We start from the raw sequence: 23,512 nt of genomic DNA, 5'->3' as shown, positions 1-23,512 counted from the left end.
GGCACTGCATTTCATCAACATACTTCTTCTACTTGGTCTCCAAGACCAAAAGTTCAGCTTGACCCAGGGGGATTTTGGTGCATTAGACAGTTTAGATGGTCCGGTATACTGAAGAGTTAACTTGAATTTGCTACATTTACTCGGAATTCCGTCTGCGCAAACCAGCAAAACAGTCGGGTATCTAGACTTTCTACCGGATATTCATTGACTGCTGATCAAATCCAATCGAACGCTACAAAGTGGCTTCATAAATTCCGCCACAGATCTCCCTTCTCAAGAAAGACAAAGCGGATCTACAAGAAGAAAACATACCACTCGCATGCCTCCCCCATCAGTAGTATAGTAGGATATTTTGAATAACAGCCGAAGAAGTTGCCTATTTAAGATATATGAGGGGACGTGTGACACCATTTTTTGCAGACGGATTAATGCTTAAGCCAATAAGTAAGTTTGGAATTTTGTGCGATTTATCCCAGAGTGATCGAACGTCCATTCAAAGTGGGAATTTTCGCTGCACGTCTAGGTCACACTTATTCGTGAGGAAGTACACGTCCCATAAGGTTTTCCAAGAATCAAAACAGAATCGTTCGCAAACTACTTTGGTGTTTACTGAAACCACCAGAATCGCCCGTTTATGATGGTCTCCTTCAACTCAGCGTGTTGAACAAAGGCCGTAACAAGGGGAACTACTCATGAGGCTACTAAAATCTCATCGACTCCCCAGCATCGTCTAACTAGTTCCGGTTACTTGCAAAATAAGTTGGCTTCGATGGGCGACTCAAATAAACTCATCCTTTTTATGTCTTTTTGCACAAAGCCTGGTGCGGTCGTCAACAGATATAGTTTAAGAGCTGTGTACAATTTGGTTTGAGTCACAGCGAACAAACAAACAAGCAAATTGATGGAAACTCGGAAACTGCACCTACCTGATGGATCCCAAGGGCGGTGAAACCGGTTGTGGGCCACCGAAAACCTTCCGAAAACCTTTCAGAAAAGTCCCCCCAAACGATTCACATAATGATTGCAAAATTAGACAACAGACTTTATGCCAGGCTTGCTATGGCTATGCGGAATCAGTGTAACCACGCGTTCCATTTAAGTCCTCTTATTATAATGGCTGATGCATGAATGGAGTACCTCTGTACACTCGATATTTACAACTTACCATTGTGTGCACAGTCGATCGTTAGATTCCACGTACTGCTTCAAAAGTGTACAACGATTAAGTGGGAAATTCTGATTTCCCAATTGGTGTAGCCTTGTTACTTTATGAGCCCCGTCCAGTTGATGAACCTAGGTACGTCGGAATGCCTAGTAACCGAAATTTAACACTGCATGTCGTATGTACAATCAATTTCCGCACAAATTCTGAATGAGCTAGAAAATACCAACTTCGAGTTTTGGCTTTTTCTCCCGGATGGTCATCAGTTGATCATAAAACCTTGGGCTAACTGATGAACCAAGAGTGGTTTCATTCATGTAAGCCCATATAAGTAAGAAAGATTGAAATGAAACTTGGAGAAAATACATCGGTTTTACCAGTGCAAATAACAGCAATGATTAGGGAGATGTAGAAACTCAACTGGCGTACACGGGGCTAACGGCCCTTTTAAAAAGTGAATGGGCATTGGCTTTAAGTTCTCTGTTGACAGTAGTTCTCTTTTGAATGACAGAGCAACGAAGCAGTTATTGAAACAGAGTGAGTCTGAACAACGGTGGGTCTCGACAATCAGTTGAAACTAGAATCGTTTATTCAAGTGTCGATTTGCTTTGTGAAGGTGAGAGGAGCTCGGTAAACAGTGGGACTCAGGGGACGATAAGCATCGTTGAAGCGTTTTTCGGAGTCATCTAAACTGTTCCTGGCTGAGTATGTTCTCATGTATGGTGATTTCGATCCCACAATTGGTGTACCGCCAAAGGATGGTTGCCTGAATGTTACCAACCCAAGATCTTGCGGGCGTTCCGGTAATGGTGGTGCTGAATCACTTAAGCTAGGCTGGTCACAGGACTGAGTTGTGGAAACTTTTCTCGAATACCCCTCACCACCTTCACTTGCAGGATGACCTGTTTTAGTATAGACACCGAACGGATCACATTCATCGTACACACCATTGAGATGCGCTTTAGAAACAAACTCATTGTTTGGTGGCGGAAGCAGTGCCTGACCATTCTGACGCCATGTACCATACAGCTCGTTAGTTGGACACTGAAGTACAGGTACTGTGCTGCACACGGTGGCTGTTGAGTCTCTGTTGTTGTGATAGTAGATAATTCCACCACGCCCGCTGAAGGTGTCTAACTTTCTCCTGCAATGAATTTTTAAAGAAAGCTTGAGTACGATTAAATTAATTCGACATGCATGCATCTTCAAAGAGATTAACTTTATTAATAAAACAGAAAAGTACAAACAGAGCAAAAATAAGTGCTGATCAAAAGCACCCGAAGAATGCTTCTACAACAGAAACCTCCGGTGGATACTGGAATTTCTCCGCAACTGGTGAGGAAAGAAGAATTTATTTATTTATTCAGATATTTTATTCAGATATCTTTGGAATTTTTTGTCAGAATAAGTACAATTTAGCCATAGTCAATGCTGGTGAAATTTGGTGCGGAGCTCTCTTTTCATAAAAATTTCAGTGGTTGGTTCGATTAGGCTTGTTCAGGAACAGTCTTTTGGTGGGTAAAAACTCGAACTCAAGAGCATACAACAGTGCGAACATCAACTTTCCATAATCCAGTTGTTCTACGAAAACAAAGCCACGAAAATTAAAAAAAGTGCTTCAAGAAGCACTTTCTAGTACAGAACTAAGTATGATGGAAAATTCCCGAACGAGTAAATATCACCGTCTGCAATAAGAAAACCCATGTAACTGATAGGCCAATGAACAGCGGAAAAAAACTGCCTATCAGTCTTTTGGTTAACTCGGTGTAAAACGTTCGCCCGAATGAGGTCATCCGGTTCAGAGATGACTTTCCTAGGTTTACTAACCCTTTCTCTTTAACCGATCTGATCATACCGCCACGTTGATGCCCACCATTACACGATCTCGTTGATTTTAATCACGTGTGTGCGTGTGGTAACAACGCTGTCACGGTCGTAGTATCACCTTAAGAGGTGCTTGCGACGCTGGATTGATTGAGCATTTTGCACCTGTAGGTGCGTTGTGTGAGCAAACGCATAAATTAGTCGCTCATTACTTGCAGTGTGGTGAGTGTAATGGTCTTCCCTATAAATGTCAAATGATATTTCTACTCACTGTTGTTCAATCCAAATGATCACCGTCAAGCTAGCGCCCACCTCCTGCGGCCACCTAATGACACATCTAACAGAAAAAAATACAAAGACTGCCACGCAGTTTGTCCTTCGAACAATCGAGAATTATGCTGTTGAAGCGTTAGTAGGGAACATATCCGGCAAATCTTTCTGAACAGGCTGTTAGACGGTTCCAGTATGACACAACCGAAATAATTATCGTTTCAGAAAAAGTCTGGTAAACAATCGGTAGTTTTTATTTGAACAACGTTTCGCTTTGAGACAAAATCTTCATCAGTCCAAATGAACAGGTCGCCAAATTGGCTAGATTATAAGGCAGACGGGGAACCAATCAGTAAGTCCTCTTCACACTAGATCAGTGTTGAGTGTCAAATAACGGCTCTTGTCGGCTAGTGTGGGTGCCAAAATCTTGAATTGATGGGTTGGAGGGGTCCCAAATTTTTCTTTCAATAATCTTCCACTTCAGGGTGGTTCACTTGATGATTCACCTCGGGTGCCACTAGTGGATTTTCCTTGATCTTCGTGGGCATGTGGATGTTACGACAATTTAGTTGAGAGGAGGGGGGTGCATAAGGTCGAGTGGAATCCAGATGATGACTACTCTTCCCTCTGATATTTGGAAACCAACACGTGTTAGCTCGAGTGACACAAGACCGTTCTTCACACGCGTGCCAGTTCCACGCCTTCTATTCTGTTAACACTGGGAAGCTTGGCGGTGTCTACCGCCTCGGCTATCAGTCTTTGTGACGTCAAAATCTCCTCAAAACCTCAACATTTTCCAAGTCGATTTTGTGTCCCGTGTCCAGTGCGTGTTCCGCGACTGCCGAGTCTTTTGGTAACGCCTAATATGCATCTGGATTTCTCGGCGGCCTGTTTATTCTTCTACTATGCTCTCCGATTATGGTGTGTAGTTCCCTGGCCGTCTGTCTTATATAGACCTTGGTGCAGTCGTTACACTTAATTTCGTAGACACAGTCCCTGGTTCTGTTTGCCGGGAGGTGATCCTTCAATTGCACCAGTGCAGAGTGCAGAAAGCTACTCGTACGTTAGCCATGTTTAGAATTCTTCGAATAACCTCCGATGTCCCTGGTTTATATGGGACAACAGCGGTCCCGAACCATTCCCTACTGAGTTTCGCTACCTGTGCCAACACCATTCGCAATTGAGGCTTAATCATGCTAGCTGGATATCCACTACCCCGAAGTTTGTCCTTTGCATCACTTTGGGCCGCTGTCCGATCAGCTTCTTCTGTGCACAGGGCCTTTACACGCCTAAAAGTTGATGACGCAATATTGGCGAAGCCGACTTCGGATGGGCAGACGTGTAGTTCAAAACTGTTCCGGTGTCGGTTGGCATCTCGTACACTATGGTCTCTAGTTTCTTCCCAAACTTATGTGTCATGCAGTCTAAAAAGGCCCGTGTACCCGAGGTTGACCCCATCTCCATATTAAATCTGATCTGTAAACTCAGTTGATTCAGATAATTGTAAAACTCACTAAACTCGTCCCGTTTCATGACAACGAAAGTGACATCTACATACCACCAGAATATCTTAGGTGGGTATGGGAATCCGGCCAAAGCCCTCTGTTCCAATTCTTCCATGAATATATTTTCCGAGACCGGGTATATTGGAGATCCCTTTGCTAGACTTTGTTCTTGAGTATAAACCACTTAGTCAAAGATGAAGTGGGTGAGATTCAGGCATGGTTTTATGCCTTCCACTATTTCATCTACGGTAAGCTGTGTCCGTTCTGAAAGGGTGGTGTCCGCCAACAGCAGTCGCTTGGCTATTTCTAAGGAATCACCTTTTGGCACATTTGTACATAACGAATTCACACAGAAACTTACGAGGATGTCATCTAGTTCAACAGTGACACCCGCTACCTTGTTGGCGAAGTTATATGAATTTTAAATGTAAGTAGTAGATTTCTCAGTGAGGGGACATCTGGTTTATGGATTTTTGGAAGGCCATAAAGTCGTGGTTGGATTGCAATTGGGGTACAATCAATACTAGTTGCCTTGCTCTAATTGGTTTATCACGGACCGCAAATATCTCCCAACTTCGGCTTTACTCCCATTCATTATAGATGTAATATTCACCTTGTCGATCTCCCGATGGCGACCCTCAGCTAGGTGTTGCTTAAGCTTCTGTAAATTATCATTCTTGTTCTTGTTAGACTCATCCATTGAGCACGCAAGGCCCTTGCAAACACAAATTGAGGGGTTATGACGAACTCGCATGTGACTTCTTGCTTGTACGTCACTGGAGTGCGAAATGTTTGACAGTCTGATGTTGCAGAAAATCGATGCTACAACGACGGACAGTTATGATGGCCGTCTGTTTTTACATGTACCAGAATATGCCAGGCCAACAATGTGTCACAAGATCATCATGAGACGCCTAAGGTTACCGGATACAGGCATATGGCTTCTGGGTAAAGGGTGCGCAAGGCCCGTAATCGTCGTTTGTACTACAGAGTAGTATAGCCCTGTGAGGCTTGTGAACTACAATAATTTACAGATTTTTTATGCACGTGGTGCTTCTAGAAGAAAAAAGCTACATTTTCTGACAACTACTCACAGATACCAAGCCCATAAAGAGGGATTTCTGCTGTGTTCAACAAATGAGGTACTAAAATGGCAGAATAAAACTGCTACAAATAGCAGACTTGTCTGGTTAAACATGTAAGCATAAAGTCAGAATGCTTCACTTAGAATGATCCGCAACTTAACGAAACTCCTTAACAACTATCGTTGATTAAAAAACTCACAACACTTTGCGATGTGCCAAAGAATAGTTTCGTTTTCGTTTTTGGGCAGAATCACTAGGTTACGTGGATGGTCCAGATTAAAATGGAACGAGAACTAATCAACCAATTTAAGTTATTTCTGTATTAGGTGCAGTTCGAGGAACATTGTTTGTTAGGGTGGGTTCCAAGTTCTAAGACCGATGACGAAACTTACATGAATTTGGGTCCGGCTTAGGGCATAGTTCTTCTGGTTTTATTCGCGCGATGATTCCCGCTGAACGTCATTTTCACCTTTTGTCCATGTGTGTGGATGAGTTAGTGCATCGGTAGTTGTTTAAGGAGGAGGGATTATGTGAACTTTGTTCGGGTTGGGAATTCTACTCGGCTTTTTTGCCAATGATCTTATGTGCATTCAAAACCACACACATTCACGTGTCAAGTTGGCTTATTCCGTACGCTCGCCAGTCCCACACCCTCGATTCTATTCACGCTTTGATGCTTGGTAATTTTCACCACCTCAGCTATCAGCCGCTGTGGTGGGAATCGCAGTCCGCGTCTTAAAACTTCTACATTCTCGCGATCTATTCACTGTTCTGTTGCAATAATGCCGCAATTAATTGAAGGTCTTATTTCCATTTCCGCGGTTTTAAATTGGACTCCATTTCTATTTATGGGGGTAAAGATGAAGCCATAATTGAGTAGGTGTTTTGATTCTGCCCTTGCACTTTGTGCTTCACGTGTGAGTAGGATTATGTTGGATTTCCGGAGACAACTGCACTGAATTACAATCTGTACATATCGGTGAAAATTAGAGAACTCTTTCAGGCAGTGCATTTATGGCTTCATATTTACTGTGAGACAAAATGTATGTTTACTAACACTGTTTTTGCTTGCTCAAAAGCTCCTAGCGGGAAGCTCCGCCGCAAGAACTACACAATTCAACAACAATCCCATAATAAGTTTTATGAGAAATTATTTTTTAAGACCCAATCAGAAGCAATGAAGCTGTTCAAAAAGGGTAAAAAAGAGGTCCGTACATGGACAATATCCAACCAGACCGTTAGGAAGCTACGGCAAGACGTCATTTCTGTCTCACTATGAGGGTAAGCTCAATGAATCTGTACGGTGTTTAATATGGTGCTTTGATAAGTCGTGTATCATGTGCGGCGGAGAACAACTGGGCGAGTGCAAACATTTCGGCTAAATGTTCCAGACATTTCAGCGCTCCAATAGTTTGATTACACGGAGGGTCGAGGATAGTTAAAGACTTTCGTCGCTTCGGGTGACTGCCATTTTGACTAAAGAAAGTCTTCCAACTAAAACTCATCATTTGTGAGTCATTTCTGGATGAAATATAATCAATTCTCTCTTTGAAATTATCAGCCAAGCTTTCACTACCCGCCGATGGTAGTTCTAGGGGAAGTATTTTGTCATATCGCGATGGTGTACTTAAGAGAATGTCAACGCGGTAAATTATGTGTGCCACTCATTAGGAGCGGCAAAAGTTACAGCAAAGGACCGACAAAAATGTCTGTGTAATCAACACCACATTGACGCATCGTGTCATTAAGTAGTTGAAGATTGGGTTAAAAAGCGAATAGAGGAGCCGAGGTAAGTAACTGTAGCAACTTAGTCCAAAGTGGTCCAAGACATTTTATTAGAACTATAAAGGATTAGCAATGTCTGATTCCAAAATGATGTACCCACAAATTACCTTTGGTATTTGTTGACCCCAAAAGTATGTGGTGCCCGCAAACCATATAAGTTGTTATTACTCTGCATGTTAGTAATTGGGCGCCAAATCCATATTATCCAGTAAAAGGCGGGTTACAAGCATTTTGTTGGGTTCGGAGACCGGCAAGGATATTCACACTTAATAACGAAGGCAGAACGGCCACTGGATACTTACATTATTGATCGATGCCTCCAGAACAGCGTCAGTGTAACGATCATTGTTAGGACGACCAGTAAAATCCCAAAGAATGATATCCCTCCGATAAAAAGCCAGTTCACCTGAAGTGATATAAAGATATTAGAAATAAAAACATCCTCCATTCATTTTGATTCTTCTTACAAGGGACTAAAAAGTGTCTCCTGATTTGAGATTCACCTAAGTAATTTGACAATTCGTTAGTCTAATTTTAGCCCATTTCGAGCCCAGAACCTAATGAACGTAATATCAAGCAAAGGAATTTTAGAGAATAACGGAACATTTCGTGTACTGTTTTGTTAACCTTGGAACAGATTAGCATGTTGCGGAGGCAGTCCAAATGGGATAAAACAAACCCGGAACTAGGATTTCTCCCAAGTCCCACGTGTACTTTATTTTTTCATATCATTAACCTGCAAGCATTTCCTGATTGAAGTTTGCCGGCTTTGAAACCTCAGCAACTGTGCTGCTTCTGAGATAATGTTATTTCCTCATCGTATTTCATTGTTCATTCGTGGGAGGGCGTTTCGCTCGTACGACTAGTCAGCTTGGGAAACTGATGGCAGTAATGCAGCCAAACATAATTATTCAGGCTAAAGAGAATAGCAGAGCTTTATGTCTGTCAAAATATAGTCGACTAATTATTTGTGAATCTCTCGGACCTGCTTTTGTGGGGAGTACTAGCAATTCACTCGCAGATCATTTTAATTTGTGGCCGCTTGTGAGCTACAAAGGACTCCCAGATATAACTGCTTTCTCTTTTCGAGAGGTTGGTAGACGTTAAAATTACTATTCATGACACATCGCCGTGCTTCAAATCTTCTGAAAGCCGGTAGTCCTTAATTTCAATAAGGACTACAAACATTATGAATTGAGTCTTTCTGGAAGTAGTCTCACCTGATCGTGAAGGGAGCTACTCAAAAAGTATAGTATTAGTACAAGTGTAGCAACTTTGCTGTGTACATCACAGTCATCAAATTTTCACACCCAAATCAGGACGCGGAAATTCGGACCATCCTAGACAAGACCTTCATCACCACTTCTCGCCGCGCTTTTTCATCCACAGCGAGACAGGATAATCAACCCATCTAAAATCTGGATCGTCGTTTGGGTAACTGAACGAGTACCATCCGATGCATTCTGTAACTACAAGTATGTGTTTGAAGAACGGGGTTCACTGTTTCCCTGAACAAACTGTAGCAGATTTTGAGAGCTCAAATAAGGACCGTACGCGTGCGTTTAGTGTAGCAATTTCCCCCTGGGATGAGAATGTTTCTCTTGGACACATTTCGGAAACTTGAAGTGGACCCTTTGGAATTTTGAATGTTGGCTACGTGTGTAATCAACCGGTAAGCCCGATTACTGATCACCGACAGAGCGTCTTTTCTGTGCGGTGTGGAATTTCACATGGTTTTACGGAACGAAGAAAATGTCGGGAAAGTAGAACCAGTGAACTTATGCAGGACAAGCCATGGATAACATAGCTTTTTAAGGAAATCGCGGAAGATGGCAAACGGTTGCCTCGTTTTCCAGCAACGTTTCACCACATTACGTTCCCCGTACCAAGTAGCAAAAGGAATCCAATTATTCCTTCATCAAGGTCATGAAGTGCATTAGCTAATTACTCAAATCCGCTACTATATTTATGTGATCATCCATTATCTGTATTGGACCCAAACCCCACGATGCTAGCGTACAGATGTCACCACTTGCATCTTGTTTAATAAGTTATACTGGTGCCGCATGCTCCGGAACATGATTCGATAAGCAGCCTACTGTTTCTTAACTTTGTGACATTCTTTTCCACGACTCTTATATAGAGCCAATTTCGAACGTGTTACAGGATGCCATAAGTATGACTGTACCCTTATGTAACGCGCGTGATCCCTAGTGTTTCATCGGGAGAACACGAAAGTGCAAAATACGTCCATCAAACAGAAAGGTGACAGAACATGTACACCCACTTTTCGAGAGATACACTCATTTGCAAATCAATCTGGTTTTCAAGAGAGTGTATTTCTCGAAAGTAGTTCAATTTGGACTCAGGTAGAACATAAGGTTGACGGAAACTCGGGGACTATGCCTACCTGATGAGTCCCAAGAAACCGGTCGTGGGCTGTCGGAGAGTTTTCAGCAACCTTTTGAGTAGTTTCCTTTTTAAAAAATGTACACTCACTATTTCACGTAGGAATAAACCAAACTTGCACACGACGGCAGCCCATGAATGAAGAAAACATCATTTGTCTCATATGTATCGCATCCTCTGAAGGTTAAGTAATTGCAGAGAATCCTTACACATGATCCATTCTGTTGCGGCAAGATTGGGAAACCCGGTGTTACAGTCATATGTTATAACCTCAAAGAAGTGTCAGCGAGGTGTTTATCAGTTAGATTCTTGCATTTTTGACCATTAGGCGATGACAATAAGTGAAGGGCAACATAGGCGGTACGTGCTCTGAACATGCGCTGTTATTATACAAATGCCTAATGGACGAGGAACTATGAGAAAATATTGGGCTGATGTGAACCTTTTTACAGTCAGAAACATCAAAGAACATCGTTTCTTGGGGTTTGAGGTACCCAAAATAACCAGGGGACTTCTTGTCAACGAGGACAATTATGATCGGCATAATTGGTCATTCATGGCGTGTAGAGGGGACATTGTTCGAAATGCAGCATCACCTCTATCTACCCAACGAAACATTTAGAAACCCTTCTCTAATACTAGCCAGCAGATGCTCATGGTAGTGTCAGATAGTGGCTATCCTTTTTGAACTACGACCATTTATCGAATGCGTCTTTACTTACTTACGTCTTTACTTACTTAAATGTTGATCTCCAAGAAAGAGACAGGTTTCCTGTTTTAGAACGTACACGTATGACAGGAACTTAAATATAGGTTTCCTCCAGTTGTTAGCCCCTTAAAGTTGGAAAATTAGCTGGGGTAAAACAAGGGACCTACAGAATTCAGAAAAAAAACAAGTGTATTTCTTCCACGCAACATAGCAAGTCAAGTTTCCGGCGCAGGGATAGAAACATTTTAACCTCAATCACGCGGGACCTCAGGTTTATGGTGGTTCGGCGCGCTGATTGTGTTACACGTTTATTTGAAGATAACTAGGGCCATTCCTTTCAGATCCCGTTCTTTTCAGGCAAATCCATCTGCAGATGTTCCCGTGGATGAATCAGATTGGAGGGCTAATATGGGTCGTCTATCGGTCATTTCCCACGTACCACTTTTCATATGGAATGTTCACTGGTTCTCCCACATTTTCGGTACATTCCGTGAGACTGAAATTCATCGAGGTGTTCTGATGGTCAGGGTTTTTGCATTGATGATGCGCTCATAGAAAATCACCATATGCAGTTGTAGCAGCACCGGTTAGCTTTTCGAATAGGTAATCTACATAGGTGAATCAAGTGTACAAAAGCCGCACCTGTTATGCTAGTTCGGTTATAATCGAAGTTGATCAGTCAGTCACGAGCAGTAGTTGGCGTGACCTCGTTTGAAGTGTAAACAAATAAGCCATCAAGTGCAAACGGGTGTGTAGAAATCAGTCAGCCACACAGCTAGGGTACGCAATTTCAAACGGATGTAATAAAGATGATATTTATTCCCAGTAAGCCGTCAGGGTTCAGGACATTATGAACGGCTTTCCGAGTGCCTGGCTTAACTGTTTAAGATTATAGAGGTATTCAGCAATGTTGCTGTAAGCTTCGAGCGTGCTGGCAAGCTAAAACGAACCGCACTGTTGTTGAATGCTAATTTTAAATCCCCTGTAAAAAAGGAAATTCAGAAAGACTTCAGTCTCTGGTCTTTGTTTCATGGTTGAACTTAATGGCGATCGGGAATATAACAAACGTTCTCTCCACAAATCTTCAGTACCCTTCTGTTATGTAGATGTGACTGACTGCTTTGTGCAGCGAGTATATGAATGAGTGCTTTGTTTTGAAGAGAAACGGCCTGAACATAATGTTTCTTCCTTCCACTGACATGGCGGCGCTTCTGATGTAAAAGCATATACCTAGGCTAGTAAACGATGTTTCGAGTTTTGGACTTCCGTTGATTCAGCCTTTAGCCACTCGACGGCTTCCTGTTGCATTAGCCCATATTTACAGATGAGCTTCGGAATAGATGGTTCGTTTCATCGTGTAACATGGCTGGTCTGCCAACCGAAGTTTTTAATGACATCAGATTTATCACAAGTGGTACACCCATCAAGACCACAAACCCTCAGTCTCTGAAGCCTGTTATAGAGAGAGATTTTAGCTCTTCTTCGCGGAACAGGTTCCATCAAATAGGTAACCGCCTACAGGTGGTACCCCCAGCTGGAAATGCTCCAACTAACGTGTGATATGGGATTTCGCATACCGAAGCATTGAAGGTAGAAACGAATGTTCCTTCCCAGTATGAAAACAGTTAATTGATTCACAGCAACCTACTAGTGCACCATTCACCAAACTGAGGGCATGTTTATGTAAATTTAGATATTTCGCTGTCAAACCATACTGAACAGTGGGTCAACCTCTTTTAGTGGGAATCCAATAGCTAAAGGAGAAGTACATCCAGTGCTTCAAAATATTTCTTTATTGTGCAAGGAATAGTTGAGCCAGAAGCACTTTGGTAACGGCAGTTTTAGGACACAGGCACCAACAGTTACGTTGTTTCCAGAATATCACTGGATTTATCGGCCATACATACTTTTATGTACACTTCATACCCTTATCAGTTTTGCGGATCTTGCTCCACAAAGTGTTGGTCGTAGCAATCCGAGAAAATTTCAAGGACAGATGTATACGGATAGTACTTTCAGGTCTTTCTTAATTAGGCCAGGAGAAAACATTCATTTGCTAGCTATCAGAGCCTTACTCTTCAGTAGTTTAAGCTGTTAAATGCAGCTCAAACTCTGCTAGAGAACTGTATTTGTGAGACTAGGTAGAGTAAGTTAGGATGTCGGTTTTATTCTCAGAATGATATATATGTTGGTATCATCTAAGCGGTCCTATATACATTTAATCAAACGGTATCTACAGGATCTTTTTGTGCTAAGGATCTTTCCAACGGGCAAATGTGTTCGCATTTGCTCAAACTAGACCCGATGTAAGTGCATTGGAAAACACAAGGTTTCTTCTGGAAAAAGAGAATCAACTGCTTAGTAGTACTTTACTTTTCTTGTGTTTAGGAGACAAGAGCTCCATAGGGCCAGGGCGGGTAGGTAGAATAAACTAAAGAATATATGCATGGTTGATGTAATCGTTGTTTATTTAAGTAAAGAGTGAATCGGTGGATCACTTCAGTATTTTATGAGCACCTTTGTGGTCGTATTGTGAAAGGCAGCTTGTGCTCCCCTCCAAAAGGCAATACTGTCAAGTCAGTGATATTCGTTTCCATACAACCAGGCATAACGGTCCAAGTACACCGTAGAGTGTACTTTTCCTCCAAGGAGCGTGTTAGCTTCAACAACCAACAGTCTGTCATTGTAATTGTTACTGAAGCACTATTCATTAGGATTGTTCGTATCCTTTTTGTTACACAACAGTCGTGATGTTCAAAATAAGTCGTCACAATTTATGCTGAAGTATTCAATCGAATATGGAGTAAAACAATAACAATAGTATTCATCAAACTCACTGATTTACTCGCCGTTTCTTCACAATGGTCTCCTGACCACCCTTCCTCACAGTGGCATCTATAGGCGAATTTATCTGTGTACTCCAAACACTTTCCTCCATTGAGACATACTTCAGAAGAGTTTGTTCCCAAAGTTTCACTTCGTTCTTTAGCTGCCTCAAGACAGGCCAATCGTCTTTCGCTGCAGCGGTGACCGGTCCAGGGCTCGGTACAGTTACAACGAAAACTTTCATTATAGATGCCCACGGCATGACATTCACCACCATTTTGACAGGGCAACGTGGAGCACGGATCATAGTCCGGGTAACATTCTGGGCCTGTTTAGAAATCGGAAGTGTGCTGTGTCATATTGTTGAACGTTAAACACAAAACCTAGGAGTAGTGGAGGTTTTCTTGATTTGTAGTAAACCACCCTGATGAACGAAACCGACTGTAAGAAATTCAAAACAATCCTACTCGCAGACAAACGTATATGGAGTAATGATATAGTTTCCAGCAATCTACATAACCCAATTCAGCCGCGTAATACTGATGGAGCCATATATGTCAGGTGATTTGCTACATCCACTTGAGTCCTATCAATTGAAGCTGATTCTTAAGATGTCAACTTCCGCTCGAGTAGTAGTAGTATCAGGCACAAGATGGGCAGTATATTAAGGTAGTATGTAAGAATTGGTCTAACGCCCCTCCGTATTTTCGCAGCACCCCGCCCGATGTCTGGCAGCTTAATGTGGTGCAAGTAAAAGTGTAGTGATTTCAGAAACCAATAGCACTGGATGGCGCATGTTTGGACGCTCAAAGCTCGACTCACCCACTAACTTGGTGGTATATGCAAGCACTTTTCGGCATGTGACTTTTTTGACATCCTGAAGCCCTTAAGCAAGAGCTTGAAGTATTATCCATTGTGTCATATTAGTTCAGCGTTAAATCCTAACATCTGCATTAATGGTGCTTTTTGGGTTATTTTCAAATAACAGAAAACAATATCTTAAACGAAAACATTCCAAAATTTCAGTGCAACCATTAGTACGGTTCTTCTTGCTGAAACGATGAAAAATTTTTCTCTTCCGTTTGAGAGTTGTTAAGCAAGCTAATATAACTTAGGTCGTACCACAGATGACATTCTCCAAGGCATGAAAACTTGAGTGACTGACATCCAAACCGGAGTTTGGTCATCTATTCAACGGCGCGATTTGATTACTGGCGCTAAGAAGAAGGAGTAATAGAATGCAGTATGCACCAACTTAACTGCGGCAATATGGCATACATTATAAAGCTGGTGAGATGATGATGTCGCTCAGATCATGCAAAATACAAATTATACAACCAAGTGCCCTGCATTTTTACGTTTAGTTCTTTCGAGGACAGTTCAAGTGCAGACATCTACCGAGTGAGATAAAAATCGTCCCTGTGTGCTTACAAGACTATCTATGACATGTCACGGAGAAAGTGAGGTACCAACTTTGGTAGATGCCCCTACTTCTTCCGTGTGCTCTCCAGTCTTCAGAGATCGACCGATCAGTTTGGGATTATTCGTCAGGCTATTACGAGTTTTTGATGATGCTGATTTTATTCCAATGGCCAGAAAAAACCTATGATGTCTACAGTACAGGATTTTCAGTATTCCCTGTAGAAAGACATGAGAATAACTGCCAAAGGGTAGAAGTGACTCACTTTCTCGTCCGTTACATACGCAAATTCGTCCTTTCCGATCTTCCCGGTTGTGACACGTCGCATTTCGTGCACACGGTTCAAAGAAACAGGAATCTTCCCTTTCACAATTGGGCCCCGTTAGACCTGAGCCAAAATTAAGTTAACTCTGATGTCAGTCGATGTCACTCTGCTCTCCGTGAAAATATGTGGTGTTTCAAATCAAACAATCCAGGGTTCAGAAAGTGACTGTTATTCATGATGAAACAGCAGCACATATTTTGGAAACCGATGCATTTGATGCAAAACATTCTGTCCCAAGCTTTAGAAGTATACATGATACGATGGTTCGGCCAGATAAGCTGTTTACATTAAGAGGCCGATTCTTAAACGACACTATTCAAGAGGCATGACAGTGGAACATGCGTAACCAACCTGCCTCCGTATATCTTAACTCTGTTAGCATCAAATCTTATCACTTCGGATTTTGATACCTAAGCGATTGAAATATGCAGTTTGTCTCCCCTGAGTCCCGTTAGATAGAGACCGCATCAAAATCAAAAACCCACATTAACCTTTCAGTTTGCTCCGACAGAAAGCAGGTAATTAGGACTAACAGGTGCAACGAGTCAGTCTGTGACCCAATACATCTATGCTAAGACTATGTGTGAAAGCACACTAAGGTGAGTGCTTACAAATATAAATTAATCGGCGCAAGGGAAAGGTGGTTCCTTCCATCATTATTCCAGGAACAAGGCATCCTCTGGCAGGTTAAACAACGTTAAAATTCACATGTTCAATGCTTCCATCATCCTTGTCCTACAGTTTTTGTCCGCATTTCTGTGGGGGATGCCGATGAGGTTCAGTGGACCTGACGCTGGTTTTAATGTTGGGCCTCTCAGTCGAAATGTGGACATCTAAATTTATAGTCTCACGGTGGGAGACAAGTGAGCTAACGTTCAGTGTTCAAGGATACTGAACGTTAGATAGGCAACACTGAGAATATAAGTTTGCCCAAAATTTATATATGCCCGTTAACGAATACCGAAGATTTGTATTTTTGAGGGCTACAATGTAAGCAACATCGGTGAGGGCAATATGCGGCCAACTAAGTGGGATAGACGGATAATATCTTTCGATCATACCAGTATGGGTTTTGAGAAAAAATACCTGAATGTTTCAAAAAATATCTGGTGCCTGGTGGTCTCTACCCAACTTCCATTGCTTTTCCCATCTATCATCAGTTTCACGAACGGCGAACAGATCCACAAAAAGAAGTAGACTCACAAATCGTTGTTGAATTGCCCACTTCGAGATTTTACCCATAAGATGTTGGCTTCCAAATTGTGGTAGGTCATGCCTCCTTCATTTCTGGGTCCAAATATGTAGCTGCCACTTTATAAAAATAAACAAGTCTTAATGATTGGTCGTTAAACTGTTGATGTTACATGTCTAGCTGTTTTGGACATCCACAACTCCAGTTCACACCCTACCTCTTTTGCACTAGCTTTAATCGTCTGCTGGAATAAGGATTGAGACTCCACATCTTCATCCAATTTGAAAAATTTGGCAAAAGATGGTTGAGATATTTTTCCTGCTTATATGACCGAAATCGGCATGCAGCATCCTGGTTTGCTTGACGGAAGCCCATTTCTTCACTAATCTTTTCAGAGAATAAAATACGTGTGCGCTTGTCAGATGTGTATGTTGATTACGAATAATCTCATATGTTTACTTGAATATAAAGATGTTCACGTTCTTGATACTTGGCTTTGAGTTGTCTACACATGGAACTAAGATTCCCGTTTAACGGTAGCCCGTTCAGTATAGCGAGTGTTTTTCGCGCAGATAAACTGCACACTTATCATTTATTCTCTAAATATGTGGCTCTGATATCGTTAGTGAAATGACAACGGGTTGAATGTTAGTTTCCTTCCGTGATGCAAGCTACGGGGGACACATATTACTCCATTGTTGTCTTACTGGAATTCCAGACTGACACTGGACGACTTATCATGAATCCACATGCACTGGCCATCCACATGCAATACTCCACTAGGCTTTGCATCCCTCTTTGCCGTGTTGGTTGACTGATCTAAAGAGGGCGGTCCAAGCCAAAAGAGGAAGAATTTAAGTTGCTAGTGTAGTTATAGTCGAAGCGGCTGCGCACAGTATAGTGTGAGCCCATTAGAGAAAGAAGTATCCCTGACAGACGAACGTTGGATACTGGAAGTCTGCTTGAATGGATACTTTAGTGTAACTGAGAAAAACAATTCAGGTGAAAGGTGTCTCCCGATACCCTCTTGTCACATTCTTGGTCATTTACTAAGTTGGAGGGATCCCATGAGGACAGCTGCGCCCACATAGTACGACTCAATCTATGCTCTTCCGGATGAGCCTGTGAATCCGATGCAAACACGGAGGAGTAAGACAAACTAGCGGGAGTCTGCTGGGAGCCACCATCTGACCTAAGCATAATCATGCAGCCATTTATGAGCAGTTCGGTGTTATGTAAATTTATCTACCTGTATTATTCAGCAACAGCTGTAAACTGAGGTGATGTGCATAGACTCAAATGTATAGCGAGAAAAACCACTGAATAAAAAACTCATTCGTGGAATGCCACTGGTGATGGACTTCTTGGTCACCACTGAGTAGGTTTGACAGTGTGGTTAGCCAGGTTACATAGGTTGATACTCATAGGAATAATGTGTATCGTGTTCTAGGTTGACAGTGTATTCAGTTGTACCTCAGTTTACACAATGCTGGATAAGTCTCACTACGATGAGCTTCTGAAGAAAAAGTTGAAGACATGGTTAACACTCGCCCAATATGGTGTGTTGTAAACACCTGCTGAATCGGAGACGTTATTGGCCTACTATGCTCTGAAGTAACTTTGCCCGGCGTAACATACATGCAAAAGATGTTCCTCAAATCCATCAGGAAGAATGTAAAACCAAATGTGAATTCAGGCTGTCGTGGGAATATGTTTCTCACCTCCAGGTGCACACCAGCTGTTTGGTCGCTAGTGGGAGAACACTGAGAAATAGTGAATTACTTTTATACTTTCACTAAGTTTACGGAATTCAGTGGTTTAGAATGACGCATTTTCGTTGAGAAATTAGAGAGTAAAATGAAAGATAAGTAACACTTTTGTGAATATGAACGTCTCCGTTGCACTAACCACTCCCAGTATAAAATCATGCTGAATCGGCCGAAAACGGTTACCGACCAATTTTCAGTGACTAAGAAAACCTTCACTGGTGCGCAAAATGATATTTATCTTATTGAGATATTAATGTATTACCTTAATTAGCTCATGTGTTTACGTAATGCGCTACTCATAAAGTTGATGTGTTCCTTTATGTCCCTTTGATTTCAGACATCTCTCAGTAGTGCAATTTCTCTGACTTACGTCACCACCTTCGTTGCCGTCGCAATGGCTTGTTGGAACCCAATGAGTGTCGCTCTTTCCATTTGCCTTCAGCTACGTTTTTCCAACGGGAACTATCGGTCGAATGAACGTAGTTCAACCACTCGAACACGGCTTCAATTAGTCACCAAACGGAACGGAAATGTAAGAACAGTAGCAACTATGACGTGCGTTTTTCTTCTCATTCAATAGATTGGAGCAATCACAACGAAGCATGGCCTTGTCCATACATACAGTATATGCGTACCATGAATGGCTCGGGGAAGAAGCATGTGGTTGATCAGAGAATAAGGTTGAATTTGCCACCGACCATTTCGCAAAGTAGATAGACCAGCCATTGGATCTGCTGAATAGAAACTAACGTACGTGCTGTGCATAAGCTCCGCTGATAAGAATAGTACTTGCTCATGAATGGATACTTCGGGAAGTTTGCCCAAAGGCCGCATGTTTGATAGCTTCGAACGAATTGTCCACATACCGGCAAGAACTTGCACTATGAAAGCTTGCTCTTAGTTGGGTGCACATGTTTGTAGGGTACACATTATTTCATTGGTGCCATCCGTTTTGCTGTCTTCTCCGGTATGTGATTGTGAGCCGACTAGTGAGCATCGAGTTTTCAAGTCTCCTGTCTCTGGGGCGTAACAGTTCACTGGTGCAACTAAGACAGGCAATCTTAAATGTTCGTCTTGAAAATGAGATACAGACAAACCTGCCTCATGGCAAGAAGTGGGTCCCCTTCTTTTCATCTCTATGGGAACAAGTAATCAAACTGTCGTCACCACCTGCAACCGATCGAAACCTGTCGACCCTCCGTTCCGTCAGTCTTTTGTGTCCAGTTAAAATACCTGTGCGTCCACTATTGATGTTAAGTTGGTATACCATTTGATCCAGCTCAGACTGTTCTTAAGGTGAGCAAACCAAAGCATAGCATTTTGGTTTGCCCTACCCAGTCGCGTCGGTGTATTTTCATACCCAGGTGATAGAAGGATTGACCTGCTGATTCGCGTTTGTCTACTCGGATACACGGGGAGGGGGCAAAATCGGCTATTCGGATGAAATGGTGCACAGCTAGTATAGAGCCGGAAAACTCTTCTAACTGCTCGGATTTTATACAGCTGCGTGCAAAGTTGAAGGTCTTGTTCAAATATAAATGATCAGTTCAAAAATATAAACCTAATTTGGTATTTAAATTTTTGCGTAATACATTACTGCCGTACTAGAAGAAATGATAATTATACACAGAAATTTCTAAGTTTTCCATTTGATTTTGTCCGATTGATTTATTGTCCAGTGTATTTGATCCTAATTACCTTTAAATCAGGCGGATACTTGCCAAGGTTGATGTGTCACGGTGAAAACAATTGCTCACCTGGAAAACAGATCTTGTTCCCGTTTATGTCGCACTCGAACTTGAACGGAACTGGATTGCATTCAACCATGCAGTGGTTACCGTAAAAATGCTCCATGCAATTCAGTTTCATTGTGACTTTCAAACTAGAGATTAAATGAACAACTTGATAGAACACCATTGCACTCGATATACGGGACATCAAATCATGAGGATGTGAATTATTAAACACAAGAATATCGGACTAAACTCTTCATAGAAACAGCCCATTGGGAAAATCCAACAAAAAGTACCAAAAAAGATAGGTAATTTTAGTGGATGAACCGTTCGGTAAGGTGAACGGCGTTGTATTTTCGGTTCCATTCCTTAAAATGGTTAACGAAAATTTGATTGTCTGTTCATCAGGGGCCATTCGGCCTCCTCCAGACTAAATCAAAGAATCTTTTAAGGTGAGGAATTAAGTTCTGGAAATCGCTTAAAATGCACATTGCAGGAAATTGTCGAAATTACTTGTGCATTCAGTTTACTTCCAGGGGAATTTTGCACTGAATCATACGATTGAAGATTTTTCGATAATCTTCAAGTAAGTGCCCTGCCTGCCTATAGAAAGGACACTCTTGAGGAAATACTGCAGAAACACACTATAACCACAACTTATTCTAAAGCAAATTTCCTGCCCCTAAACCGCATAACCATAAGGATCTTCAGAGTCTGGATATTCCATTTTTCCAGGTTTTGGTCTTTCAATTTCGACAGTCTAAATCCATCAAAAGTATTTGCAAGTAGGCTGTTTATGTTCCGATCTTAGTCGCATTCCGTTCAGGCTTTTAATTAACTCTACCAAGTGTAATTTGGTGCTTCAGGAAACCCTTGGGTGAATTCGCAGTGAATTTGCAGTGAACTCGGATATAATTTGGGCACAGGAACCCATAACTTTGCAGTGGGGCATATCACTAATGAATTGCCTATTTCTTCTGCGTAACCGGAATCACCAAAACATACGGAACAAAGACTGAAATAAAGCGCTACATTTTACACCAGTGGTTTCAAGACATTTGGCTCATTGCTGACCCTATAGTCCGCTTTTTAAGCCGTTTTTTATGGGAATATTTTAAGCAGCACATTTAGCAAAGGTGAAGCAGAAGATTTAGGTTTATACAATGATGTAAAATGTTATAATTATAGTGCCCACTTTAGCCAATAACAAGATTGGACCAATGCCTTTCAGAAAACAAAATCGCCTTTGCCGTCAGGCGCGGTTTTAACCGTGGTTTCTACAGTGACAGACTACTTAGGAAGAAAAGCCTAATGCCCGATTTTACCGTAGTGCTCTTCTAGAGAACTACTGTACACAAAAATATGACTAAACATTCCGTTTTTCGGTGGACGAACATCAGAATACGTTTTTCGAAAACGGTAAAACAATCTGTCAGATAACATTGAGTCCTGGTTAGTAACGATTTCGGTCTATTCGCTCCATTAGGACACCGGGTTATCGGCGTAACCTAAGTTTGATCACTTGACCAAGTCCCACTTTTATCGACCGCAGTCGTAGTTCACTTATTAGTCTATCCCTAAAACGGAATTTCTGTGACTAAGGATAATTAAGGAAGTAAAACTGGCTACTTGAGATACGGCGTCGTGAAACAGAACGCTTGCGTTCACATGGATGCATTCCGACCAAATCCGATACTATCTAGTAGAAATAGTAAAGCGTGCGTAAACACTGAAAACTTGTCCAATTTAGCGAGCGGACAGATGCAGTCTGTTTTGTTCTGGGATTCTGCCATAAGTGCTAGCTGGGTTCTGAGGATGACAAAATAATGTGGCATTTCGACAATTGGGGTAGCATACGTGTCTCTAGTAGTAAACACATCATCATTGTCCCAGAGTGCTCTTCATTCCCTACGTCACTCCTCTATGCCACCAGTCGCCTCATTCAAACATCAGAGCCCTACATATTTAAAACATTCTGTTTCATTTACCGTGAATTCACCAAATAATTCAGCGTTTTTTCCTGTCCCTTATGTTTGGCCACCATGACCACCACTTTGGGGGAACCGTTTTGCATGATTGGAATATCTGAAGCTGACGACTAGAATAAGGTTTTCTTGCGAAAATGATTATTCAGTAATACTTTGAGTTTCAGAAGAGTTGATAAGGCAGTTTTTCTGCCTTTTCAAAAACTGCTCCTCGGTGATGACAAGTTTGAATCTCTTAGGCAAATTATCTCATATTCAGGGAATCTTGTTTTTGACCTAAGTGGGTTTAAACAAGTTGTAACGAAGGTCTACAGGAACAACTTACCTGAGCTTTGGATTTTTTTTGTGCGGGCTCACATTTACCATATCAATAGTCTTCCAACCTGCGTTTGGTGTTATATGAATATTTTCAGCAATGAAGTTCCCAATTATTTCGTAGGTCGGGAAGTAATCCTCGTCACGAATACTCATTTCGAAAGTGTAGGAATTCTAAAAAGAAACAAAAGGCTGTATTGTGTCACGAGATAAGGTCAACAGGAACTTCGTTGCAAAGGACTGATGATCTACCGGGGAAAAAACTGGAGACGCGCCTTTAGTAAAGTTAAAGGACCAAAAGCGGCTTTGGTATTTTTACCAACTGGAGGATAAATGGGGTATTCAACTGGGAAAACCTTCGGCCATATTGAAGAAAATTTGATAGTTTGAGCTCCCGATTAGGTTTTGATGATTATAATCACAAGAGAACAGTGGCTAGATGTATGTAGAAGACATTGTCTATACATAGGGTTGCAAATTATTCAGTTATATTACCCAGGTTAATGAGATACCATCTGGCAGGGCACAGCTGGTGTGACATTTAAGGCCAAAACGGCCGGTATGCTTTTTGTCTGAAGTTATGAACTCCAAGGCGTTCCGCTCGAGCTGCTTCTCAGACCGTGACTGGATAATGAACAACCTATCTGATAGTATGCATCCGGGTGGAGTTGATCTTGTACTAACCAATCTGCGATGTTTGCATAAAGAATCTAGGCATCTACAGCCTTAATAACTGATCAAAACATATGATAAACCTGGTGGGAGTCAAGCCTGTCGACGAACTGATCAGGCTCCTTTAAAACCTTATAGAAGTGGTTCTTAGCAGCCATGACTTACCGGTACTGGTCGGGGGATGGTTAGCTTGATTGCCGCATCTCCAGTCACGCTAAACTGATCAGTATTTTCATGGGTCCGAGTCACATGCTGCAACAGGTGGCACCTTTCATTTGACCTGCGGATCAAAATTAACATGAGACCATAGGCCCAAACAATGAAAATTTTGCTGCCAAGGCGTAAAGTGGCATTCCGAGGTTGTTGACTATTGCAATTGATGAATGCTACGTATGCCTTAGGTTTTTTGAAACCCATAATGGCTTTGATAAATTAATAGTCTTCCAAATTCTCGGAAAACGGCACATCTGTTAGAGATGATAATTTGCGTTTGAAAAATCCGCTCGTTCAAGTGTTTCAAAGCAAT

At 41.9% G+C, this 23,512-nt stretch overlaps 1 protein-coding gene across 1 annotated transcript in view; it reads right to left on the bottom strand.

Moving 5' to 3' along the window:
* Nucleotides 1-1,482: 1,482 nt before the first annotated feature.
* Nucleotides 1,483-23,512, bottom strand: part of T265_08607 (hypothetical protein) — a gene marked incomplete at both ends in the record, with an annotated part of 38,096 nt that continues 16,066 nt past the window's right edge. Inside the window, 7 exons of the mRNA XM_009174462.1 lie at nt 1,483-2,306; nt 7,934-8,037; nt 13,587-13,903; nt 15,261-15,383; nt 20,039-20,163; nt 22,325-22,488; nt 23,152-23,266. Of these exons, the coding sequence (XP_009172726.1) occupies nt 1,754-2,306; nt 7,934-8,037; nt 13,587-13,903; nt 15,261-15,383; nt 20,039-20,163; nt 22,325-22,488; nt 23,152-23,266 (1,501 nt within the window). The remainder of the gene's footprint in view (nt 2,307-7,933; nt 8,038-13,586; nt 13,904-15,260; nt 15,384-20,038; nt 20,164-22,324; nt 22,489-23,151; nt 23,267-23,512) is intronic.

The sequence above is a fragment of the Opisthorchis viverrini genome (assembly GCF_000715545.1).
Source record: "Opisthorchis viverrini unplaced genomic scaffold opera_v5_227, whole genome shotgun sequence".
Taxonomy (NCBI): Eukaryota; Metazoa; Platyhelminthes; class Trematoda; order Opisthorchiida; family Opisthorchiidae; genus Opisthorchis; species Opisthorchis viverrini.
Note: the sequence above shows the minus strand (reverse complement) of the source record. Positions and strands in the feature narration are given on the sequence as shown.